General features: G+C 35.5%; 3 protein-coding genes and 2 pseudogenes across 9 annotated transcripts; 4 read left to right on the top strand and 1 right to left on the bottom strand.

Moving 5' to 3' along the window:
- The first annotated feature begins 132 nt into the window (after positions 1–132).
- On the top strand, positions 133–5597 carry LOC104750748 (serine/threonine-protein kinase 1). 6 transcript variants are annotated; one of them, XM_087491255.1, is made up of 15 exons: positions 133–1063; positions 1170–1258; positions 1344–1451; positions 1593–1696; positions 1872–1962; positions 2156–2208; positions 2339–2401; positions 2755–2799; positions 3004–3039; positions 3571–3626; positions 4021–4102; positions 4339–4464; positions 4573–4693; positions 5070–5223; positions 5326–5597. In XM_087491255.1, exons 4-15 carry the CDS (start codon positions 1595–1597, stop codon positions 5423–5425), a joined length of 1029 nt encoding a protein of 342 aa, XP_087347381.1. In that variant the 5' UTR covers positions 133–1063; positions 1170–1258; positions 1344–1451; positions 1593–1594; the 3' UTR covers positions 5426–5597. The 6 variants fall into 6 exon arrangements, 5 of the variants coding, with proteins under 5 accessions (XP_087347381.1, XP_010470893.2, XP_087347379.1 ...); XR_015584369.1 differs by having other exon boundaries at positions 139–1063; positions 1589–1696; positions 2115–2208; positions 5070–5237; XM_010472591.3 differs by having other exon boundaries at positions 139–1063; positions 1589–1696.
- Positions 5598–5677: 80 nt separating this feature from the next.
- Positions 5678–7393, top strand: LOC104750749 (uncharacterized). Its single transcript, XM_087491257.1, has 5 exons — positions 5678–5962; positions 6211–6284; positions 6385–6560; positions 6660–6768; positions 6864–7393. Exons 1-5 carry the CDS (start codon positions 5692–5694, stop codon positions 7161–7163), a joined length of 930 nt encoding a protein of 309 aa, XP_087347383.1. The 5' UTR covers positions 5678–5691; the 3' UTR covers positions 7164–7393.
- Positions 7186–10135, bottom strand: LOC104750750 (fructokinase-like 2, chloroplastic). 2 transcript variants are annotated; one of them, XM_010472592.3, is made up of 5 exons: positions 9845–10135; positions 9194–9549; positions 8450–9108; positions 7893–8364; positions 7186–7804 (listed from the first exon to the last, which is right to left on the bottom strand). In XM_010472592.3, exons 1-5 carry the CDS (start codon positions 9883–9885, stop codon positions 7461–7463), a joined length of 1872 nt encoding a protein of 623 aa, XP_010470894.2. In that variant the 5' UTR covers positions 9886–10135; the 3' UTR covers positions 7186–7460. The 2 variants fall into 2 exon arrangements, with proteins under 2 accessions (XP_010470894.2, XP_010470895.2); XM_010472593.3 differs by having other exon boundaries at positions 8450–9096; positions 9845–10095.
- Positions 10136–11263: 1128 nt separating this feature from the next.
- Positions 11264–14406, top strand: LOC104753715 (cytokinin hydroxylase-like; annotated as a pseudogene).
- A 2872-nt stretch (positions 14407–17278) lies between these two features.
- LOC104753714 (folate synthesis bifunctional protein pseudogene) lies at positions 17279–21650 on the top strand (annotated as a pseudogene).
- The last annotated feature ends 359 nt before the right edge of the window (positions 21651–22009 follow it).

Genomic DNA, 22009 nt, shown 5'->3' with positions numbered 1-22009 from the left:
CTAATTTCATAATTTGTAAACTCTTTTTGGCAATCTTTTTCGTTTTTATTACCGTACCGGTTTATGTCACCAATCGAACCCGATATTGGTTTGTAATATATGCACCAATCGAACCCGGAATTGGTTTGTATTGTATGCAAGAAACACTAGTTGGCCCATTTCACAACTTTTTATTTTAGTTTCCTATCTATGAATTTTTTTTCTTCGTCATTAATTTTTTTTTTAACTACGAGCCTTGTACTTTGGCCTGAGAGCTCTCTCTCTTCCGGCGACGACGGTTAAGAAGAGCCATAGATGGATCATAATAACTCACCGAGATCTCGTCGGAGCCGGAAACCAGAGCCTAAACCGGACATATACTCAACTTTCGTAGTCCACTCCGACTCCGATTCTGACCAAGGTCGAGATCGAGACAAACGCAAATCCAAACCTGAGGAAGTCGAGAATGTCGATTTGTACGCAACGATGGTTTACAAAGGCGATAGTCACGGAGGAGGAGGAGGTGATGAAGATGATGAAGACGATTCTATGCTTCCTCCTCTTCTCAAGCGTCTTCCCAAAGATTTCGGAGGCGGCGCGTCGCTCGATTACGACGAAGACGAAACCGGAGATTTCGGTACCATGATTGTGAAAACAGATCGGAGTAGTAGTCGTAGTAAGAGCAGTCCGTATTCGTCTAATCCGCGATTGGGAGTTAGTCCTAGGAGGAGAGGCGGAGATGAGGAATCTTCCGATGAGGAAGAGGAGGAAGAAGAAGAAGATGATGATGACGATGATGACGGAGACTACGGTACGTTTGTTGTGAAACCTAAGGCTAAGAAGGGAAAGAGTAAAGAGAAGGAGATTGATATGTCAACTATGGGAAGAGCTGTGGCGAGTATGCAGAAGTCAAATTTTGGTGGTAAGACTCGGAAACTGGATCCTTCCTCGTCTTCTTCTAAGCTTCAAGGTGAAGATAACCGGAAAATGCAGCAGCAGAACAGTAAGATGTCGACCACGTCTCTTCCGGATAGCATTACTAGAGAAGATCCAACCACCAAATACGAATTTCTCAATGAACTTGGTAAATTAGCCTATCTTGAGTTAATTTTTTGTCTCTATTGTATTTAATGTAGCTATGATCAATATGATTTCAGTATTTGTTTCAATATGGATATGGATTTTGGCAGGGAAAGGATCATATGGATCTGTCTACAAGGCTAGAGATTTGAAGACATCGGAGATTGTTGCGGTGAAAGTCATATCACTTACCGAAGGGGTATTAAAAGCTTTTCCTCAGGGTTAGTTAGAATGTCATAGTTGCTAAAGTACTCAATATGTGATTCAAGTTCTAATTTTAATAGGAGGAAGGCTATGAAGAGATCCGGGGAGAAATTGAGATGCTGCAGCAGTGTAACCATCCAAATGTTGTCCGTTACCTTGGGAGTTACCAAGGAGAAGATTATCTTTGGGTGAGCATCTTCGCCATAGCTTAATTCTCTTTGTTAGATATTTAGCGGCTCTTACTGTTTGGAAGCGAATTGTTTTCTTCTTTTAGTTTAGTTTATGTATTCGATCTCTCTAGTTACTAATTTATGTCTTCTGACAGATAGTGATGGAGTATTGTGGAGGTGGAAGTGTTGCTGATCTTATGAATGTTACCGAGGAGGCATTGGAGGAGTATCAGATAGCATATATATGTCGGGAGGCGTTGAAGGTATCCACAATCTGTAACCTCTTTTCACTTTATAGAATTGCTAGAAGCCCAGAAGCATGGGGAAGAAAAATGATGTCTGCTTCCTGTATTTGATGCTGCCATCTTTGCTTGCACTCATTTGCTTCAACATGTTATAGGCCTAATAATTCTGTTTGTTTCTACGTCTTATATGTAGGGCCTTGCATACTTGCACTCAATATACAAAGTTCATAGAGATATTAAAGGTGGAAATATCTTGTTGACCGAACAAGGAGAGGTCAAGTTGGGTAAGTTATCTTAAGGAATTCTATATCCACCTGCTTGAAGAGTGGCACTTACTTGTGCATTATTCTATTACACATGTTGGCTTTTATGTTTTCAGCTTGGAAACTTACTTTGCCGTATCGGTTTTTAATTAGATTTTGTTTACTGCTTACAGCTGCATGCTGATTCCAAAGTTCGCTACCTTGATCTTTTCAGGTGACTTTGGGGTTGCAGCTCAACTTACGAGGACTATGTCGAAGCGAAACACGGTAAATACTTAAATAATAAAGATTGCTATGGTTAATTGATCAATCTGTCTTTTATCTATTGGGAAATTTAAGCCTAGGAGATATTTTGTGCCTGATGGTGGGATTCTTTATCGTTTTATCTTGTTTGAAGTTCATTGGGACTCCGCACTGGATGGCCCCGGAGGTTATTCAGGAAAATCGTTATGATGGGAAGGTAGGTATTCTATCTGACAGTAATTTCGTCTGCTAAAACTCCCTAAAATTTTATAATTATATTGACTGATGTAATAGTACCTTACATATCTGAATGTTATTTACTGAATTTACCCTTCACGTATACTAAATCTATTATACATTACGTCTCTGGAAGAAAGTACTTAAGGTTTTACTTAAATGGCTGTGCATAGTTCTACCGGATCCTAAATTTAGAGGATACTAGCGTCTGAAACATATAGCCTAGCATCTGAAATATAGCCAGTTAGAATCTAGGACTGCACCAAGTTTTCTAGAGAGTAGAATCAATAAATCCTGTTTCCATCTTGGTGACATTTGGACTCTTTACTACAGGTGGATGTATGGGCTCTTGGTGTTTCAGCAATTGAGATGGCAGAGGTAATATGGGAATACTTTTCGTAGGACTAAAATTATGTTGTAGTTGGCAGTTTAGCACTTTTAATCTGACAATTGTGCAAGCAAAATAAGTTAATGACTTCTTGTACTTTTTGATTAACACTCTCGACTCATCATCACTTCTTCCATATTTTCTTCCTAATCATCCAATGGTTGTCTTCTGACATTTAGTTGTGTTGGTTACAGGGGCTTCCTCCAAGATCAGCAGTTCATCCGATGAGGGTTGTTATATTAAGCCATCTTGCTTTTGTTATTATGTTTCCAAGTCATCGGATACGTTATTGAGTTTAGGATGGGCAAACTATACAGTCCTGCTTTTTCTTTTTTCTTTTCTGGTTTTGTTTTCTTCTCTGTTTGGAAAACTGAAATGAAGTGAATCTGATCTTGAATTCAAACTATAACAGTTTGTTGCACATTGGTTCGAGTTTGACTTCATTTTAAGGGTTTCTGTAAATGTGCTTGACTCAGACATCATTTTAAGGGTTTCTATAAGATTTCGTCATCTCTTTGGTTTTGTCTGTTTTGAAAGAAATGTCTAGCCGCTTGGTGTTGTTAAGTTGGTCCTGTAAACTGAAATGGAACAGCATAGACATGGTATGTTTTTTTTTCATAAACATAAAGAGTTTTTAGGCTAGAAAATGGAGGTTTAGTGGTGAAACTAGGTGAAAGACGGAAATATTTGCTTATTTGATGGCCTTTTAATCTCATATTGCGATTATTTAATATCTCATTTCGGACATCCGTCTTTGCTAGGTTTTGTTCATGATATCCATCGAGCCAGCTCCAATGCTTGAGGATAAAGAAAAATGGTATGTCTTCAACCTCTTTAGAATATCACATTAACTATCATTAATGCAGAAGAGAAATCTTCAAATCATCCTAGCGTAATCGGTACCTTGTAGTGTGAAGTATATATCCTTGTAGTTACTTCATCAAACTATGTAAAGTAATTGCATATACACAATAATTAACATACAGTGCTTTATCGATGATCTATTATTTAGCTACAGAACTATTTTATCTCATGGGTCTAACAATATTTCTAGCATTCACAAAGAAATCTTATGTATGTGCCTGGCAGCATACGTTTATTAAAAAGCATTGACCTATAAGCACTCAGAAAATTAGTAATGCAATTTTTGTTAAAAAGATTCTGGCAAATATCTTATGGCACATTCGACTGTTGGTTACTACCCGCTGCAGGTCCCTGGTCTTCCATGATTTTGTTGCAAAATGCCTTACAAAGGAACCACGTCTTCGCCCAACTGCAGCTGAGATGCTTAAGGTAAACTATGATAGTATTTTTCCTGTATGCCAGATATAGTTCGTATGTGTATCTCAATACTCTCCTTTTTCCTTATTCCTTCTTTTCAGTTAATTGTGACACTCTATTGTCAATATTAGGATATCTTCAGCTTTGGTTGTCAGATTTACCCTCACTTTCATAGCTAGCATGCAATTTAGTGCTTTTTTAAGTTCTGTGTTCTTCTGATGCAATTTACTCTTTGGATTTAAATTCAGCACAAATTTGTTGAGAGATGTAAAACTGGGGCTTCTGCAATGTCGCCAAAGATTGAGAAATCAAGACAAATCAGAGCTTCCATGGCTCTTCAAGCGCAAAATGTTGTCGCACCTTCAGACGACTCTGTATGTATTGTATTTCCTTTAACTGTCACCTCTTCGTTACCCCTATCTTCTTTTCTAATATCTCTGCAAGTGAATCATTGTCAAAAGTATAGTATAATTTTGTAACAGTCAACACTGGGTCCAAAATCAAGTGAAGAGATTGGAATTACTGTTCCATCTAAAGCTCCTCAAAATTCCACCGAAGCACCTTTAACCAGCACCCTGAATCGGCAGCATGTATCTGGAGAAGGCAAGTATTACATGCAGTACTATCTGTGTCTATATAGCATACTTTCACAGAAGTAACCCACTAAAGGGTGTGTTGTTGTTGGCTGATATTAAGGCTATTACGCTCCTCGAGGATGTTCTGGGAGCCTTAGGCTGTTATTTTGCAATATATAAGTTGAGCAATCTGAATTTTCGAGCCATCTTTAGAATTTTTGAGTGCGTCTCCTCGGTGGCTCATATTTTTGTTGTATTGCAACCTTTGGGGGATGATATTTGGTGGTTTCTTTCTGCAGCCTTGTTAGCACATAGCTTGGATATGCATATGCTGTTGTATATTTTCTTCCATCATGGTGTCCAAAAAGCATGTAACTTAAAAGTTCGCATTGGCTTGTTTTCAGGTGGTGACTTTGGAACTATGATTGTTCATGGTGAGGATGAGACAGACGAGAGTGACTCCAGATCTCAACTTGTCAGAGAGAAAGAATCTTCACTGTCTCAGGTTGAAGGTGTTTCTGGCGGATTCGTAGGAGAAGAATTACCTGACTCATCATGGTATATCTCAGAGCGTACGTGTCAGATAAAAAAGCAAACCAGTTTAATGGTTTTATTACGTCTTACTATGAAAACCTAAAAACCTACTGTGCTGATCCACAGGTGTTACGAAGAAATGCCGCTGCAGGAATTGCAAGCAACGCAGGAGCAGCAAACGATTCAGAATCTCTGCGATACCCTTCGCACAATACTCCGCCTGTAAAAGTTGTTTATACATCTGGTGCTACTCTTGTATTAGTAGTATAGGTTTGTCTCAACAATATTTTTTTCTTCTTTTTCGTATAATTTGTTTAACTACAATCAATTTTGTATCCTCTTAGCACAATTGCTAGAATATTGAATGAGAAAAAAAAATGGAAACAGGTTTTGTGTAATTGAGTTATAAACACTCCTATAAATAGAATCCCTTACAGTTGATTTATTACAAGTCGCGGTGTCTGTGTTGGCCGTCGTATCGTAAGAAGAAGCATGGCGAGATACCAAAGTCTGATTGTAGCTGCTTTGTTTCGACTTCGAGCTTCTCGCCGTTTTACCTCACCGGCGACTTGTTTCTCCGTTAGGGCTTTTTCTTCTTCCTCACTTTTTCCAAAGACGACCAATCTCAGTCTTCCTCGCTATTTTCCTTTCTCTTCTTCGGTCTCTACGTTTACTTCTTCGTCGTCTTCGTCTCCTTCTCCAGCTACAGGTCGAACGCCGAAACCCGCCGGTAGTAATGACGGCGAAGAAGATACTTTTGAATGTAAGATTAAACCTTTTCTTCTTCTCTTTCACTCTGCGTCTATATGATCTGGGTTTTAGGTTTTGTTTACAGTCCTTCTGCAGCTGGTCATTGTGTTTTGCGTTTCTCGTGTCTATAAGGTGTTTGTTAAAATGTCTCCAGCCTAAATGTATCTTCTTTATGTTGCTCACTTTTGGCCCAACGATTGTTTCCATAGAAGCTGATATTTCCTAAAGATCATAACACCTGCTTCCAAATCCAATTGGCAGATAAAACAACTGATGATGTAGAGGTCATAGAAGATTGGGAAGAAGAAGAAGAAGAAGAGGGAGTTGAATCACAGGTATCTTTCTGCTATATTTTCTCATCACTAATAAGCCACTCATGAGATTCTTAGATTCTTTTTAGCTAGTTTTTTTTTTTTTTTTTTTTTTTTTTAACAGCTTGGCGATGGAGGAGATGGTGGTGGAGTTGTTCTTCGAGGTGTGCCATGGGGTGAAAGAGCTCTATCTATTGCTGCAGAAGTTTTGAAGCAGTCTGAGAAAGAATTAGAATTGTTTGCTTTCAAAACTTCACCCCGTGGATATATATACGTCAGACTAGACAAACTCTCAAATGAGTAAGATTCTTGTTCACCCTTTCTACGTCAAAACCATTGTGAAATGCATTACGTTTCAGAAACTAAAGAAAGCTACTTCTTTTGTTTCTTGTATAAAAGATATGGATGTCCGACCATGGATGAGCTTGAAGAATTTAGTCGAGAATTCAAGAAAAGACTAGATGATGCTGGGGCTGCAAACGTTGTCTCAGAGGACCTAGCCCTTGAGGTATAAGAAAGAGTCTTTCCCCCCAATAAATCAACGATTGCTCGGGTCATTTTGTTGTAAATTTTGTTTCCGTGTTGGATTTTTTTTTTGTGAAGGTGTCATCTCCAGGAGCAGAGAGGCTGCTGAGAGTCCCAGAGGACTTGCCTCGATTTAAGGAGATGCCAATGACAGTAAGCTATGTAGAGGAAACAAACTCGAGGACGGCTGCAAAGAGTGCTGTGTTTCTCTTGGAGTCTATAGATGCAGAATCTGATAAATGTGTCTGGAAATTAGCAGATGTAAGGGAGAACAGAGATCCCGAAAGCAAAGGCAGACCGTTGAGCCGGAAACAAAAGGACCTGAGAATCACACTGCCTTTCACAGCTCACAGGAAGATAAGTCTCTACCTAGATTAGTTAAGTTGGAGTAGAAGTAGAGTTGCTAGCAAAGGAACTTCATTGTCACTAAGGGTTTCACATTTCTGTTTCTGGATATTGTTTTCCTATCACATTAGACATTATCTTCTCTAAGCTCACTAGTTTACACTAGGTTGCGTTTAATATAATGGTCTAGATGAGTGAGTTTTTTTTGTAATAGTTGGGATGGTAAGTTAAGGTAATTAAACATATGACAAAAATTCACACTACTCAGACGTTGTAAGATGTGAACAGGGAAAAAGCTGACTAACAGAACAATATCAAATCTTATGAATATCATAAACTACCATCTTCAAACATTGAACCAACAAGCTCTAACTTCTTGTATTCCCTTTCTTCTACCGGTTTCATAACATATGGACCATCTGGTTCATCATAGGGCTTTGAGGTTCGGTATTCCCTCTCTGTTATTGACCTTATACCGTCTGGATCTGATTCCACTTCATCTTCTTCATCATCATCATCTACTTCTTCCATGTCATCCTTTGGAGGATATCCACGGGTTTGTGCCTGCAACCATTGATCAACAACCCCACACTCAATTGCATATCTAGCTGTGCGTTCCAGGTAACCTTTGTTGTTCATAAGATCTGGCTGAACCGTAAGCATTCTTATTAGACCTGCAACAGAACGTAGTTCAGTTAATCGCCAAGCATAATTTTCCGAATGCTACTGAAAAACAAAAAAAAAAGAGACTGCAAAATCTACCTGCAACTATGCCATCTCCAGATGCTGACATATCCCTTGTAAAAGGAGTAATGGGAGGATCCTCCATCCCGGAAACAGCACCATTGTGCTCTTTGGTATAGTAATGGATCTTAGAAGTGCCATTGGTCACAAACAAGACCTTGAGATTTTCATGCCAAAGCTGTTCCACAGTTTCCAGCGGATAATGGACAAACTTACTGATGTCATTGTTTTTTGTATCGAACTCTTCAGTTGGCTCGATTCCACATAAGAATTCCAGTTCCTGTTTTGTGATTTCAATTATGTCTGCAAGATTCCACACTTCCTGTATGAACGACTTGGTTTCTTCGCTGGATTGCCATAGCGGTAAAGGGAGATTCAAGTCATAGAAAATGACATTGCCTAGTTGCTTTGATATCTTGATGGCTTGTATCGTAGTGGACATCATCTTCTTATCGAGAAGAGAATGCGAGCTGAAGTAGAACATCTTTGCCTGCACCAAAGTTAATAGGAATAGATAAGGGAACAAGAAAAGAGTTCAATAACTCAATGTTCCAAATCTCCGGGACAACATTTACCTCTTTGAGCACATCAACATTGATTTCAGATTTCGAAAGTGAATCCTCTGCACAGGGCTTGATACAAGTCGATTTCAAGCGACCTCTCTTGCTGATCTTCATAGTAGAACATGCCGTAACCCTTTTACCATCAATCCGAACTGATCTCGTTTGGACGTTGCACACATTCAGGTAATACAACATGGCTTGACCATACTCATCATCCCCGAGTTTGCCCATAAAAGCAACTTTACCACCTAAGCTTGCAAGAGCAATAGCAACACCTCCTGCACACCCTCCAGGAGCCCTGATATACTTCTCTGGTGCCCACTTAGCATCGCTCATCCGTTCATGTAGTTCATAATCTAAAAGCCTGTTTGCTGGCCTTCCCCAGGGCACAAAAGCATGTTGTGCAGATCCAAAGCAACACACAAGAGGAGGCCATCCATAAGTGTGACTAATATCTTCACTTTCATGTTTACTCAGATCAATCTCTTCTTCTTCACTTTCGGTATCAGTGCTTTCAACAGCCAAGGCTTCCTCAGCATCACTACCCTCATCATATGTATTAGTACCTAAATCCTCCTCCGGTTCCTTATCTTTTTTAGCAGTCCTCTTTCGTCTCACTTTCTTCTCGGGTTTTACTTCCTCCACATCAGAAGAAGAAGCTGCTACCGTAGCTGTAAATGTGTAGAAATTCAAATTAACCACTCGTGAAACATCAAGTGAGAACATCAGCTTAATAAAATGGTAAAAACTCCATACCTTTCTTTCTAGTTCTTGTCTTTGGTTTCGAAGCTGAGACAGTGCTTTCCTTGTCCAAAACATCATCATCTTTGTCTACCAAAAGTTCAGAAATTTCTTCTAATGGCTCATCCGTTGCTACCACCACCTTCTTCTTCTTAGTTGTTCGCGCACCGCCTCTCTTAGGACCTTTAGATGATTTCTTCCCTACAACCGCACCGTTCCCATCATTATCTCCTTCTTCTTCAAGAGGTGCTGACTCTGATAACTTTCTCCTACCAGAAGTCAAAGAAAAGCTTTGTTTCCCATTCCATCTTCCACCTCTAATCTTCACAAAACCAAGTGAGTGAAGGATACAAGGCAAATCTGCATTGTACCTGCCAAAAATTAATCACAGATATGAGGAAACCATAACATCAAACAGAGCAACACATGTCTTTCCACTAAACTGAACAAAGAAAGATAACAAACAAGAGCACAACTTAAAGTTCGCACATTTCTAAGCAGCAACGCAATTCTACGCCAAATCCATAGAAACCCATGAAATAAAAATTTCAAATTTAAGGAAACAAGAGAGAGAGAGAGAGAGAGAGAGAGAGAGAGAGAGAGAGAGAGAGAGAGAGAGAGAGAGAGAGAGAGAGAGAGAGAGAGAGAGAGAGGAAGAAAAGGGACCTGGGGAACGATAGGAATTGGGTGAAGGAGAGAGACGCCATGAGAAAGAGCTCTATTGCAAAAACGAAATTGTACTGATACTAAGCTCCGCAACCCATAAAGTCGAAAGAAGCCGAAACCCAGAAATGAACTGAGGGAATTGCAAATGAGCTAAATTCAGATTTGAGGGAGATTTGGGGTTTAAGCTCTCAGAACCTGCAGAGTGGCCTTAGCGGGAGATGAGAGCTCGGAGAGGATGAGGGAAGAGGTTTAGTGCTTTGACAAAACGGCACGCGTTCTATGTTATGATTTGAAAACGTCATGACATCTCGTTCTATGTTATAATCTGAAAACGTCATGACGTCTCTACTGTTTTTTTTTTTTTTTGGATCCGTCAAGGTATCTCCTACCGTAGGCCCTATGCTCAGCATAAAGATTGGTCTACTGTTTTTTTTTTCTGTTTTTTTTTCGTTTTGTTAGTCAGCACGCACACACTTCAAATGTCGTGTACGTAACTAAGATGCTAATTTTTTCTTTTTTTTTTTGGTTCAACAAATGTTAACTATCACTCCAGTTTATGTTATTTAGACCCTGGATTATTATTGGTCTGTATGATACTTGAGTTTTGACAGCGGCTCAGGTCTGTATGATATTGGTCTGTATGTCTTCTTCACATTGGACTAAGTAATTATTATTTAGAACTTTTGTTTCCTTCAGCTGAAATCTTAATCATAAGAGGCTTTACGACTAATAACTATTACCACCGGTAGATACACTACTAGTAAAGCAATTCTCATTGTTGATGTGCCTCCTTCCAGGATCAGGTTGTATTAAATATGTTACACATACATTAAAAATGTTACTTTATTTTGTATTAAATATGTTTAATATAATATTTTGTTGTGTAATATTTATTGTCATATTATGTAATTTTAAAAATATTAATATTGTAAGTTTATTTATAATTTATTTAATTAATTTTTATATATAACAGTTAAATTTATAAGAATATATGTGAAATATTTTGAAGTTATAAAATTTTAGGACTAAAATAATAAAAACATAATTTGTGAGATTATTTATGAGAAACATAATTTTAGGGATTGAAATGCAAAAAATATGACACTTCAAATACAGTATAGAGTTTTTAATAGTGATACTTCAAATATGGAGTGTCACTATTCAAAACTCCAAATTATGAAGTATTTTTTAGAAGACATAAAACTTTAAATTTGAGGGGATATAGTATCTCTCGGAGATGTTCTTATGGTTTATATATGATAAAAATGAAGTCGAGAACAGAAAAAACAAATAAATAAGTTGTTTTTAAAAAGCATTAAAAAAAAAAACATAAGTAAATGGTTAGATTAGAAAACAAGAAGAAGATATTATTATCGTTTTTCTTTTGCTCCAGTGCTCTCTGCAGCACCTGTAAAAGAGATGCTTTGGTACTCAGCAATGCTGTTCCGTATGGATGTTTTTATGTCAGCAACAGAAGCCCAAACTCATGGAATTGTTGATCTTGTAGGGGACGGTATCTCTCTCCAAACCATCTCTTTCTCAAAAATCTTGTTTATGAAATTAAAGATGATGGTTACGTTATGCTCGTACTAAAGTATGTCCTCGTGATAGTCATGACTTTGATATTGAGAGTCCTATACCAGTATACGACTCCATTTGTTGCTACTTCCTGACACCAAGAAGCATCAAAAAGTTTATGGAACGTGGAGGCATCACCGGCCCTAAACTACGCCTCCTTACGGAAACCTCATCGATATCTCCAAAATGCCCTCTCACTCCGCCTCTAAAGATTGTTCCTCCATCCACCACAACATCGTTCCGCGCCTTCTTCCTCACTACGTCACTTGGTCCAAACAATATGGTACGTACACTCAAGACCGATCCAACATTTTTAGATGTCCACCCTATAAGATTAAAAAAAAAATTGTCATTTTAATATGTTTTCTTTTGTACAGTAAAATAAAAATTAAACGCACGAAATTAATTAGATGCATACAATACCTTTGCCAATTGCCATTATTAGAGCCCGTCGAATGTAATTTAATGCCTAAAGCAAAATAAAAATTGATGCCCAAATTTTTTTTTACGCAAAACAAAACAATAGAGTATTTTTGAAAATGAGTTTCTTAACAAGAATTAATAAAGAGAAAAAATATTATCCAAAAAAATAGAATAACTAGATTTTAGAATGAGTAACCAAACATAGAAACAAAAATTTCAAATCAAAACATCAACACAAAATAACAGGTTATCATCACTTTCAATATAATTTATAATTTTTAGTTGTTAAAATCTAAGATAAAATAAGACATAATTGAGATAAGAAGAGAAATTAACAAATATTGAATGAAGATAAAGAGAAACTGTTAAAGAGATGGTGGAGAAGATTCAGAAAGACTGCCAAATTTGGTAAAAGTTTTAGATGATTGTGGCTTTTATTTGTTTTAAGAAATACGTTTTAGTATTTAATAAAAAAAAAGCCGTTAAAACTCGTAGGATTCGAACTGAGAGGGACAAGCAAGACACATAACCACTACCAAATATTTCTTGAATTTATATAATCTGCTGCCTAAGTGTTGGATATGGACTACGCCCAATATGCCACTCGGTCCAACAAGACTTGTTAATTGTGATTTCGGCCCGACAAAATTGAGAGAAAGTCTATTAACACTCCGCAGAGGACAATTTCGGGATTTCGCGCAGAAATCCTAGAATGCCCTAACTCAACACTCACCTATAAATAGCTCAAGACATTTATTGGAAACCTGATCCGAACCCTAGACAATACCTAGAGAACAATACTTTGCATCGAAAACTGTTATTGTTTTTTGTGTAATTCATTTCCACTTTCGAGCTCGTCATTATTAGCTTGTTAGTTCTCCTGTGAACTGACGAGTTCAATCTTGACTCGTGTCAGTGACGATCTCACGTTTTCATCGTTAATAAAGTGCTACCTTCATTTTTTCCCCGCAAAATCTTATTTACTTAGTGTTGTGCAAACCCTAGTACAAACACTAAGCAGCTGCTTGTTGGCTTCTGCTCCGGACCGGCTCTGACCATTATATTACACACTTTACACTTAGGCCATGTAATGACTGAAATGACCTTTTACAGGGAAGAGACGAAGAGTTTTATCGTATGGAATGGGACAGAACCGAAGCTATGCCTGACGGAGACAAGAGATGATTAAGGAATTGCTAACTAAGCAGAACCCCGTCACCGGAAAATCGTGGTTGCAACAGCAAGGGTTTATCGGGCGTGGGCTACTCAGGCCAACGGCGAGGCTTGGCACCACCAGCGCCACATGGCGGCTCCAGCGTTCACACGTGATAGACTCAATCACTCAAAGGATACACGAAGCATATGGTGGAGTGCACGAGTTTGATGGCAGAGAGGCTGAGAAAGGAAGGTGGGGAAGAGGTGGAGATCGGAGTGGAGATGAGGCGGCTCACGGCGAATATAATCTCGAGGACGGAGTTTGGAAGCAGTTGTGACAAAGGAAAGGAACTTTTTAGTTTACTCACAGTCCTTCAATGTCTTTGTGCTCAAGCCACTCGCCACCTCTGTTTTCCCGGCAGCCGGTAAGCTTTATTTTAGTTCATAAATCTTTATTTTGACATTTTTTGTTAGGAATTGCAATTTATATAATATAAAGAATACTATAGAAGTATTAATATATTTTGATTGGTTCTCACGATTTTTTAGTGTTACTTAATTTGGTGAAAACGTTAATTTAACTATAATCACTAACATATTAAATTTGAAGAAATAAAATAACAATATTTTACATGAATGACGACTTCATATGGTCACTATTTGTGTATTTTGTTTGCGCCAACATTAAAAAAAGTTGCATGCATATCTAACTGATGACTAACGTGTAATTAATCTTTTTTGTCTCAAAGGTTTTCTACCGAGCAAATAAAACAGAGAAATAAAGTCTCTCAAAAACCAAAGTGGAACGTCTTTTGATGGAGATTATAGAGAGCCGAAGAGACAGCGTAGAGAAAGGTCGGAGTAGCTCATATGGTTCAAGAGAAGCCGAACCAGATGGATCACAACAAGAACAATCTTAATGTGAGCCATGATTTGGAGTTCTATACCGTTGACATCTCATTCTCGGGCCTCCTTTGAAAAGCTTCTAGAGCTAAGTGTCTTCTCTAACTTGGCGGCCACAATTTCCAGTCACTTTTCTCTTTTTGCAACTCATCCAGGAAAAACAATAAAATCGTAGATCACTTCATTTAACTCTCCTAGTTCTTTCGCTATGGTTGAATAGATGGACTGAAAATTATGGTTACTTTCTTATAGGCCTACTTTCTTATGCTTTTATGTTTTTATTTCTTTTTGCCCATGAGACGATTACCATAGGTCTATAATCATCGATTGTAAACCTAAACTGTTTTTATTTTTAATGAAATATTTACATTCTTAGTAAAAAAAAGAAAAAAAAACAATCTGAATGTTCATCAGATGATAATGGTCTAATCGATGAGTGCAAGACTTTGTTCTTCACAGGCCATGAGACTATTAGGGATACAATATCCCACATTGGAAGTTGAGTAGGATTTTAAGTGGTATATATAAGATATGAGTCTTTCCACTCATAGCCAACTGGTTTTGAGTTGGAAGCCCACAATCTAACATGGTATCAGAGCCCGGTCCGCACATACTCAACCAAATCCACAATCAGCCCAGCTCAATAGTTGGCCCGCCGCTTCATGTCCGAACATACCGAGATTGATGCCTAAAAAAGCCATCATCTCGAGGAGACGTATTAGGAATACAATATCCCACATTGGAAATTGAGTAAGATCTTAAGTGGTATATATAAGATATGGGTCTCTCCACTCATTGCCTATTGGTTCTGAGTTGGAAACCCACAATCTAATACCATAATCTAATAAGAATCACAATTATATTTTTCATTTTATAAATTTTTTTTTCTTGTAACGCCAAATTTTGTGGGTACGGGTGGGGTAGTTACTTCATTTAACACACTAAGGTACAGGCAATGCCACTTATAGTACATATCTGGTCAACTTTAATATGATATATCTAGAATATTTCATTAATATTGCCATAAATGATTATTATATAGTTTCGAAGTCAGATGATTCATTTCATGTAATGACGTAGAACAAAATTCATGTATTTTTTAGACTAATATGAAACTTACATTAGCATTGTTCAACATTTGATTACATAGACAGAGAGACTCGCGATGAGGCTTTCCACATCTAAAATCGAAATAATGTAAGGCATATTTAATAATGAGATAAATAAAATATCTCACTTGTTGAAAAGATTAGCACTAGAACATGCTTTGCATTAAATACTAAAAGATACCCTCCTGCTACTCGTTTACCAAGAATGACATTTGAAGACATAAAACTAGGTGACCTTATCATCCCTAATTAAAGGTTTATCTATATGAATCCTTGTCCTTGCAATCCATCAAGTAAATAATTATGGGCGAAGACTCGAACGAGTTCAACCATGAGCGATTTGCGACCAGAAGCTTTGTATCTAATCGATATTTCATGCCTTTTGCGGCTAGACCAAGGAACTGCATTGGCCATACTTTTGCAATGAAGGAGGTAAAGATAATATTAGCAATGCTTGTTTCCAAATTCAGTTCCACAATATCGGATAACTATAGACATGCTCCTATTATTGTGCTTAATATATTGAAGAGTCTTTTGTTTACTTAGCATTTATTGTAATTACAATTTTTTTTTTGTTTTTTTGGAATCGAATGTAAAATTATAGTTCAATCAAACAAAAAAAGTTTTTACAGAAGAATATGTAACATAAACTGATAGATTTAACGCTAATAATTACAAATTAAAATTGGTCGCAAGTTATATCAATAATTGGTGAAAATATGTATTATATACAACATGCATGCATGATAAATCCTCTATACAACACTCCGAAAACAGATGACACTCAGGCCTCAGCATAAAATGGTCGTTCTCATCTCGCCATGATCCCAAATGGTACTCTTTCTGTGACGCATCTATAAAAATGAACTTTTGATTTAAAAGATCTTTCACACTTTTAGATTATCTTAATTTCCATTAAATCTGATCCTCATTGCTTGAGGATATTTATTAAAATTTAATGTGATTACTATTCTTTAATTTTTGGTCTTACCCCATTTGGTGATTAATCTTAAACTGTGAGAGTAACATATAATTACTCCCATTTTTGAGTAGAAAACTTTGTATTGGTGGTGCTAATAACATTTGACAGAAAAAGGTAATAAAAAAAAAAGAATCAAAGTAATTTCCAAACATCAAACTCTACTGAAATCATCAAAGTCAACTTCTATAAAAATAATGGAAAGAAACAAAAAGTCAAAATAAAGTGGAAAATGCACTGCATCAGACAAGTTTACCAAAACCAACAAATTCATTTTTTTACAAAAATTAATTATTTCTCTTATTTTATTAAAATAAAGTCCACGATACACATATATCACATAAATTAAATAACAAAGTCAAATTATGTGAAATAATTTAGACAATACATACATGTCACATAAATACATACTCCAGCACAACACGTGGGTCTTATACCTAGTAAATATTTAAACCAAAGACAATAAAATAGAAAATTATGAAAACCTTCAATATAATTGCCATAATTGACAAATTCAGAAAATGAAAGAAAAAAGCTTTAGACATCATCAAAAAAGTTGAAAACAACATGAGGATATTCCAGGCTAATCTTGATAAAGCTAACTGAGTCTTGATCAGGCTAACAAAATCTTGATAAGGCTAGAAGTAGTACATGTTTAGTACGAATGGGATTTAGTAACCAACTTTTACAAGGATTTTGGGATAAAGATCGAAAACCAACTTGTGTGAAGTGGAGGTTAGTCTTTTATCTTCTTAGTCTTGCAATTAAAGATTAGGGTTTTCCAAAATCTGATTGTATATATATCAAAGTAATTAGGTTCCACAACAAGATAATGCTTTCGATTGTGGTGTATTTGTTCTCTTATATATGAAACTGTTTTGTAGATGAGGAGATTGTTATACCAAAGACCTCACATGTTTGGAAGATGATAGCCGCAGAGGAGGCTTTCAAAGGAAAGTGAATCCCGCACTTGAAAGCATTAATAACTGAGCTTGATATTCTTCGGAAGCGGCTGCGATTTGTCATGTTCAATAGTATGTCGGGTTAACGAAGCAGATGAACATTTTCTGAAAGGATGTCTCAAGAAGCACACTTAATAGGTGCATGGAGATATATAAGATGCTTCATGGCGACGAATTTCAAGTTGAAGATCATTTTAAATGGATAGATGGCATGATAAGTATCAAATATGAGACATAAATTCTTTTAAGGAAACAAAAGTTGATAGAAAAAGCCACAACAGATGAAAATGACAAGATCGAAGAAGCTAAAACAGAGCATAAGAAGATGCAGAAGGAGATGGAAAGTCTACAGAAGTACATGGACTTGATGAAAGATAAGGTTGTGGCATGTGAGAAGAAGATAATGGAGCTAGAGCTCTATTTTAAAGGGATTCTTGTTAAAAATGTCACTTTGAAAAATTCTTGTTAAAAATGCCACTTTTGAAAAAAATATTTGATATACTATTTTTTGAATAATTTGTGGATTTTACCATTTTTAAGAAGAAAAAAATACGTATTTTCATTTTTTTAAATATAATACGTACTTAATACCAAATACTAAACTCTAAGAACAAATAGAACGACTAAATTCAAACATAACAAATAAAACGCATGTTAAATCAAATTTTTGTAACTTAGAAATTAAAGTAGTAAAATTTATAAACTATTCAAAAAGTGGTAAACTCAACAAAGACCATTCCAAAAAATGGTTTTCTCATAATTGATTCCTATTTTAAAAGCCAGTCATTGTTTGTTCAAAATTCGAAGTATGTATGCTATATAAACTAAAGAGCTAATTTATCTTAAAACCTCCCACCATTTAGTGATTTTTTCGGTTTTTTTTTGTGTGGGAAATTTTTGTGTATGAATTATTTTCCGAAATCAAATTAGTGGAGAAAGTAAACAACAGTAAACATTATCAAAGAAACGTGACTGAGTAAAAAGTTAGAAAAAAAAAATTAACAGACAAACTTAAAGCAGAAAAAGTGATGCCATTCTTTTCTTAGCAAAATATAAAATAAAGAGCGATGCAATAACATGGACGAATATTTTATTTTTAGTTTATTTAGGGATTATTAAATTAAGGCACAGCGTCGTTGTGGCATATACATGCAGTGAATTTCTCAAATTGATTTATAGAGCATATGACTGTTGGATACTTGGATTTATATACATAGATTTATGATTTATGTTCTATTATCATTTTTATTTTTACTGTTATAATTTAGTTTGAGGTTAATAAACGAGAACAAATATATGTATGTTCACGTGTAACATACTTACTTGATATGATTTTAGTTTTCTATGTTTTGTTATACTCAATTTTTTTTCATTTACCTAATTTTTATAATATTGATTTAAAATATATTTAATCTCCTTGATATTATTTATTATCTGTAATTATTATTTTTAATTTAAAACACCTAAAAATTAAGTAAAGTTCCTCAAATATTAGGAAGTGGTCCTCAATGATTTAGTAAGAAATTCTATCTTTTTAAAAAGTTTTTCTATACACAAATTTTGTGATAATGTTGAAATTTAGGGTTATTACTTTTTATTACCTATAAAAATCCATAGAATAAAAAGTAAAATTTTTATTTTCATAATACAAGATTAATTTTTACAAAATATAGAAAATATAGAAAAATAAAAGTTTAATTAGATGATATCAAGTCAGTGAATAAGAATAAACCATATGAAGGAGATTAATAGATATTAAAATATCAAAATAGGATACATAGCCTAGAAATACAATAGTGCACTTGAAAAATCAGATTAAGGATAACTATTACTTCTCTATTAGAAATATAAATATGTATATATGGAATATTAAAAATGATCAATCTTCACTATAGTAAAACCTCTATAAATAATAAAGTCGGAACCACAAAATTTTATTAATTTATAGAGGTTTTAATTTATCGATATTAATTTATAAAGAGATTTTTTCATTTTCATAGTTTTGAACATTTTTAAGTAAATAAGATACTTTTGTTATAATTCATACTTTTATAAATTTTTCTTAATTTATATTTTGGCTATCGCAATATGATGGATGTCAATAGTTTACTAGATTATCCATGTGAAAATGATAAATGTTTAGAAGTTTAGATTTTAGAATTAATCGCTGTTACTATCCTTCATGATGAAGTCTAAGACGATATTTCAGTATCTTTAGAACCAATTATATGTAAGGAAGCAACTATCGCGTCTAGGACGCTCAACAATTTTTTGATACAATTTGAGAAAACAACACAAAGATGTTTTGATACAATGAGAAAGATTATAGATGAACTCAAACAAGAATGCAAATTCAAGAATAAACAAACAACAATAGAGTCATATTTCACTAGATTTTCTTAGATATATATATATATATATTTAGTTTATATCATTATTAATTTATGATATTTATAAGACTATATTTTTACATAGGATTTTTTTTAAAAAAAATTCTATTATTATTTTATTGAATTGTGTCATTTTTTTATACCGCCCAACTCGGGACAAATTTTTTTTATTAATTTATAGCGAGTATTAATTTATAGAGGTTCTACTGTATTTAATTGAACCTATAGATGGTGGCATCCCTCGTTTTAAAATCATATCCAACTAATGAGACAACTACAACAAAATCCAACCTCTCTCTTACAATTTGTTTTGTTTTCTTCTAGCACGCAAGTCATCCAATTTGAAAGAAGCGCAAAAAACAAATTAAGGTAATTGACTAAGTGACTAACACGACTAGTTCATAAGAAATTATGACCTTTTATCTTGTCTATGTGCATGTATCTGAATCTCCATGTTTACATCTTCAGGCCAGACCGACGCATATAATACAAACTAAGATATTCTAAAATGGGTTCGTATCTGTTTCCTTTTCAGTGTTTTTTTATCGATTCACTATACATAACAATCTTCTATTCGTTTTCACTTCTTTAATATTGCAAATATGTAAAACTCTTGTTTGTGTTATAACTAAGCTTTAGAATAAGTCGTGATTGCTTTGGGAAGCAATGTTGGAAACAGAATGAATAACTTCAGAGAGGCTTTACGTTTGATGTAAGACTATGGAATCAGTGTAACCAGACACAGTTGCTTGTACGAAACAGAACCTGTTGATGTCACAAACCAACCTAGGTTTCTCAACGCTGCAGTAAGAGGCGTAACGAAGCTCGAAACTCACGAACTCTTGAACGTTCTCAAGAACATTGAAAGAGAGATGGGTCGTGAAGAGAATGGTTTAACGTATGGACCAAGACCACTTGACTTGGACATCTTGTTCTATGGAAAACATAAGATAATTTCTGATAAACTCATCATTCCCCATGAGAGAATCTGGGAGAGACCATTTGTCTTAGCACCTTTGGTTGATTTGCTTGGAAAAGAAGATAGATAAAATGATCATATAGTTTCATATTGGCATTTACTCTCAAACCATCCCGGTGGAATCTTCCAAGTGTGGCAGGGTTTAGGTGGTGAATCACTGCTTGGGAAAGACGGTACTATACAAAGGGTTATACCCATGGGCGGAGCTAGGGTAGAAGCATGTGGGTCAATTGACCCTGGTGAAATTTTAAATTTAGTTGAATTTTTAGGAAAAAAATCAAATTGATCCTGATAAAATAGCAGAATTGACCCCTATAAAAAAATTAATAACACAATTGACCTCTTAAGTTATATTTTGACCCTGATGAATTGAATTCCTAGCTCCGCCACTGGTTATACCATAAGAGATCAGTTATGGGATTTTTCTAAGAAAACTTATGTGATGGGTATACTTAATCTTACCCCTGATAGCTTTAGTGATGGAGGTAAGTTTCAATCTATAGATTCCGCAGTTTCTCGGGTCCGTTCTATGATCTCTGAAGGTGTAGATATTGTTGACATCGGTACACAGTCAACACGGCCAATGGCATCATGAATCTCTACTCAAGAAGAGATAAATAGACTAATTCCGGTTTTAAAAGTTGTTTGTGGCATGCCAGAGATGAAGGGGAAGCTCATATCTGTTTGACACTTTTAGCTCTGAGGTTGCTTTAAAAGCTATAAGAAATGGAGCTGGCATCTTGAATGATGTATCTGGAGGAAGTATAGACTCGAGTATGTATAAAGTAATTGCTGATTCTGATGTTCCTTACATGATCATGCACATGAGAGGAGATCCATGTACACTGCAGAACAAAGAGAATTTGCAGTATAATGATGTATGTAAAGATGTTGCTTCAGAGCTTTATGTGAAGGTAAGAGATGCAGAGCTCTCTGGGATTCAATCTTGGAGGATTATGATTGATCCAGGAATTGGGTTTTCAAAGAGTGTAGATCACAATTTAGATATTGTTATGGAGCTTCCAAAAATTAGGAAAGAGATTGCTAAGAAGAGTATAGGTTTGTCTCATGCACCTATATATACTTCTAGGACCTTCAAGGAAGAGATTTTGGGAGATATTTGTGGTCGTCCTGAGGCAAGTGAAAGGGATCCTGTAACTGTTGCTTGTGTTACTGCTGGGATATTAAAAGGTGCTAATATCATTCGAGTTCATAATGTTAGAGATAATGTAGACGCAGCTAGGCTATGCGATGCAATGATGTGTTACATTGATGTTAAAAATATTTTTTATTCGGTTTTCCGAATTAAATTCAGTTCATTTACATAAAGTTTATTTGATGTTTTCATAAAATTTTTACTATTTTCTTATATATAATTTGGGTTCTCGAAGATGCACTATGAATTTGTAGTTAACAAATAATGAAGTTTTGGCCTAAATTAGCAAATAAAATTATTTCATCTTTTAAGAATCGAAGATCAGCAATTTATGTTTGGAAATGTAAAAAAAAAAAAAAAAACGCACTCCATATTCTAACAATCTACCAGTCATTAGCGTGGAAGCCATATACATATATAGTGATCACTGACAAAATCAACTAAACTTCCTAAGACGGTGAAAAAAACAAAAACAAAGCCAGATTTAATTTTCTTTTCGCAGTGGTGATTAACAAAAGTAGATTATTGTCA

This window comes from Camelina sativa, chromosome 16, assembly GCF_030686135.1.
Source record: "Camelina sativa cultivar CO46 ecotype springtype chromosome 16, ASM3068613v1".
In the NCBI taxonomy this organism is placed as follows: Eukaryota; Viridiplantae; Streptophyta; class Magnoliopsida; order Brassicales; family Brassicaceae; genus Camelina; species Camelina sativa.
Note: the sequence above shows the minus strand (reverse complement) of the source record. Positions and strands in the feature narration are given on the sequence as shown.